Genomic DNA, 3,416 nt, shown 5'->3' on the forward strand with positions numbered 1-3,416 from the left:
GTTGTGAGCTGGAGTCCTTTGGCCATGCACTATACCCTGTAAAGTGTATGTGTATATATATATATATCTTAAGTAACTTAATATATCCATAACTTAAGAAACTGTACATGTATGTGTATAATTCTTAACAAAGTCCTTTGGTCATGCAGTATACAATGTAAGCTATGTGTGGATAAGTAACTTAATATATCTATAACTTAAGAAACTATGTGTATAATTCTTAACAAAGTCCATACCATTTCAGACTGTAACTGGTACAATATTTAGGGAATGGGGAATGAGATTTCCTGACACCCACAGAGCCCACGGTTCCCCTCTCTCCAGCTCTCCACCAAGGACAGGCTGCCCCTCACCACTGCCCAGACCCCCAGGGGTGTTGGGTGCCCTTTGCCCACCCCCATGGATGCAGGACAGCCCCCCCCTGCCCCCCAGCCCCGCAGTGCCCAGCTGTGCCCGTGTCCCTGCAGGAAGATGCTGCGGCTGTGCGGGGAGGCCGAGGACAAGCTGGCACAGGAGCTCATCCACTTCGAGCTGCAGGTGGAGAGAGATGTCATCGAGCCCCTCTTCGTGCTGGCCGAGGTGAGCAGCATGGGGGTGTCACTGGGTGGGGGTGTCCCCGTGCTGGGGACTCACATCTGACTGGGGAAAGCACCCCTTGGGCAGCTTGTGCAGTTCCTGGAGCCGGGCTGGTGCTGGAGCGTGTCCTGCTGGGCTCCTTCACCTGCTCCCACTGCTCCTCCTCCTTTCTGCCTTTCCCAAGGGCAGTGGCTTAACACTCTTATTTCAGACCCATTTTTCCAAGCTCCAAACACTCTTTGGTGTTGGGATTTCCCCCCCTCCTTTTCCACCCTGTTGCCAACTTTGTTTTTCAATTTTACCCAATGCTTTTTTCCCCGCTTTTACACCCAGAAAAACATCCTGGGCTTGGTTCTGATTTTGTCTTCCCCAGCAGAAGCAGAAGCTTTGAGGCACTACTGGTGTCCAGGGCTTTCAACTGTTATCAAATCCTTTGGGAAGTGGTGACCATGCATGGAGGGCTTTGCACTGCCATCCCCAAAAGCCCTTTTCCTTCCCTCATCCAGCTCCCCAGGGCAGGAAGCTTTGATCCCCCAAGGATGCTCCTCTTGGGTTCTGCAGTTGGGGCTGTCAGGGTGGGGCACAGTCCCTGTGGGGACACAGAGGAGGGATGAGCTGTGCCATCTCCCTGATGGTGATGATAAAAGAAGGAGCTGCATCCTTATCTTGCCCCAGCCCAAACTCCTGGTGTGAGTGACCCATTCCTGGACACCTCTCCAGGGATATTTGTCTCCTCCCATTCCTGTGTGTCCCTGCAGGTGGAAATCCCAAATATCCAAAAGCAGAGGAAGCACTTGGCAAAGCTCGTGCTGGACATGGACTCCTCCAGGACGAGGTAGGAAGTGGCTTCAAATGCTTTATGAAAAATAAGAATTCCCAAGGGATGATTAGCTCCAGGGAGAGCAGGTCCTGGACTCCTGGCACTGCAGTTCCCTTGGGTCAGTAAGTGTCTGCTGTGTCACTGTGTGCCTTGAAGTCAAGCTCTGCAGTGAGCCACAATTTCTGCTCCTGTCTGCAGAATCCACGGATTCCTTTTCCTTACCTACCCTCTGCAGCAAAAGAGTATTTTTTTTCTGGCAGAAATGTGTATTTTGCTCCCTCTTTTCCCTGTCTTGGTGAGTTCTGATGTGCTGGCAAAGAGCTGGGTTCTCCTGCCACTGCAGGGATTGTCCTGTGGCACCACTGAGTTGTCCATGGCCCCACTTCACAGCACGTCCTGGGGAGAGGTTTGACAGGTGTCCCTTCATCTCTCCCTCCACCTGGATGAGGCTCATTATCCTGCTGAAAATAATGACTTCATTAGAGCCCCGAGTGTACATCTGGCTGTGGGGATGGGGGGTGGTTGGTGCTGGGAGTGGATGCTGCATCCCAGCTGGACTGGGATCATCTCCGTGGTGCTCAACCCTGAGGACCATGGTGGGCTTGGCTGAAGGGGGTCCCTGTGCTGCCCTCCAAGTCTGCTGAGATGTGCTCCCTGGTCCCTGCAGGTCCCTGTCCCTCCCTGTGACAGCTCTGCCCTCTCCACAGGTGGCAGCAGTCCGTGAAGTCCTCGGGCCTGGCCAGCAACCTGCAACCCTCGGGCGCCAAAGCCGACGCTCTCAGGGAGGAGATGGAGGAGGCAGCCAACAGAGTGGAGATCTGCAGGGTACCCAGGGCTCCTGGGGGGACCACTCCTTGCTGGGGGGAATGATCTTGGTGTCCCAGACACCGTGGAAAACCTGCAGCCTCTCCTCTTACCCTGCTCTTCATCTTTTCGTACCCCACTGCCTGTGCTGGTCCCCATCCCCAGACACAGCCTGGTGGCAGTGGGTGATGTTCACCAGCCAGGCAGGGCATCCCCAATTCCTCTGTCCCCATCCTCCTTATCCCACTGGAGCTGGAGAGCATCCCATTCCCAGGGGACCCATCCTGGCAGGAGCCAGTGAGCTCAGCACTGAGCACACCCAGCCCTGGCAGAGAGTCCTGCTGTTAGAGACATTTCTCTCCCTTCTCTGTGCTGGATTTGTTTCCCATAATTTTCAAGCACTAAGAGGGACTTGAACTCCCTTCTGTGGGTTAAGGGAGACTCGGATTCCCCTTCTATGTGCACCTCATGAGGGTCTCAGACCCCCTGCACTGCTCAGGCTGTGCACTATAAACAAGCTGCAGGGCTCTCTAACACTAAGAGGGTCTCAAACCCACAGTATCTTCACCAAATCTGCTCAGGGAATTGTAACACTAACCCCTGAGTGCCTCCCACTCTGTAGGTCCTGGGTGAGCTCAGCCACTGCTGGCAGTTGGATGTTTGGAGATGGGAGGATCTGAAGGTGGTGGCCTGGGATTCCACCTGGGTCACCAAATTGTTATAGAAATTTCTCTCCTTTAGATTTCCCACAGAAGAGTCTCAGACATCCAATTCCAGGAAAGAATAATTTAATAATTATTTGGTACAGCAGTGGGAACAACTCCATCTGGTGGAGCTGTTCAGGGACCCTGAACAAAGAAAACCTGGGACTTTTTACCCATTCAGTTGATGTCCCCGTTCTTCCTGTGCTCACACTTCTTGGTCCTCTGGTGATTTTGGGTCTGGGGTCCTCTAACACCTCACTGGATTCTCTCTCCATGTCCACACAGACAGGTCAATAACTGTTCTTACCTTCTGGCTGGTGTAACTGAGTAACAAGCTTGATTTATGTTTACCCTCCACCTTATCTCTACCAAGGTCTCATGCCTTTTCTGTTGCCTGTTCTTGAAGGTCTTTTCCCTTGAGTCCTCTTATCTGGTGGGATAAGTGGATCCAGCCTCCATTTCCTCCCCTGCTCACGCTAAGTTCTGAGCAGGGCCCACTGTGATGCAAATGA

At 52.8% G+C, this 3,416-nt stretch overlaps 1 protein-coding gene across 1 annotated transcript; it reads left to right on the forward strand.

Annotated features, from left to right (window-relative positions):
* The first annotated feature begins 464 nt into the window (after window positions 1-464).
* On the forward strand, window positions 465-2,266 carry LOC115307574 (rho GTPase-activating protein 44-like). Its single transcript, XM_029960650.1, has 3 exons — window positions 465-579; window positions 1,335-1,411; window positions 2,104-2,266. The coding sequence occupies exons 1-3, from the start codon at window positions 472-474 to the stop codon at window positions 2,264-2,266; spliced, it is 348 nt and encodes a 115-aa protein (XP_029816510.1). The 5' UTR covers window positions 465-471.
* Window positions 2,267-3,416: the final 1,150 nt, after the last annotated feature.

This window comes from Manacus vitellinus, unplaced genomic scaffold (assembly GCF_001715985.3).
Source record: "Manacus vitellinus isolate BGI_N305 unplaced genomic scaffold, ASM171598v3 ctg7180002427633_pilon, whole genome shotgun sequence".
Taxonomy (NCBI): domain Eukaryota; kingdom Metazoa; phylum Chordata; class Aves; order Passeriformes; family Pipridae; genus Manacus; species Manacus vitellinus.

Coding starts and splice junctions, on each gene's coding strand:
- LOC115307574 (XM_029960650.1), top strand. CDS start 472: ATGCTGCGGCTGTGCGGGGAGGCCGAGGACAAGCTGGCACAGGAGCTC. Junction 580..1,334: donor CCCTCTTCGTGCTGGCCGAG/GTGAGCAGCATG, acceptor GTGTCCCTGCAG/GTGGAAATCCCAAATATCCA. Junction 1,412..2,103: donor ATGGACTCCTCCAGGACGAG/GTAGGAAGTGGC, acceptor CCCTCTCCACAG/GTGGCAGCAGTCCGTGAAGT.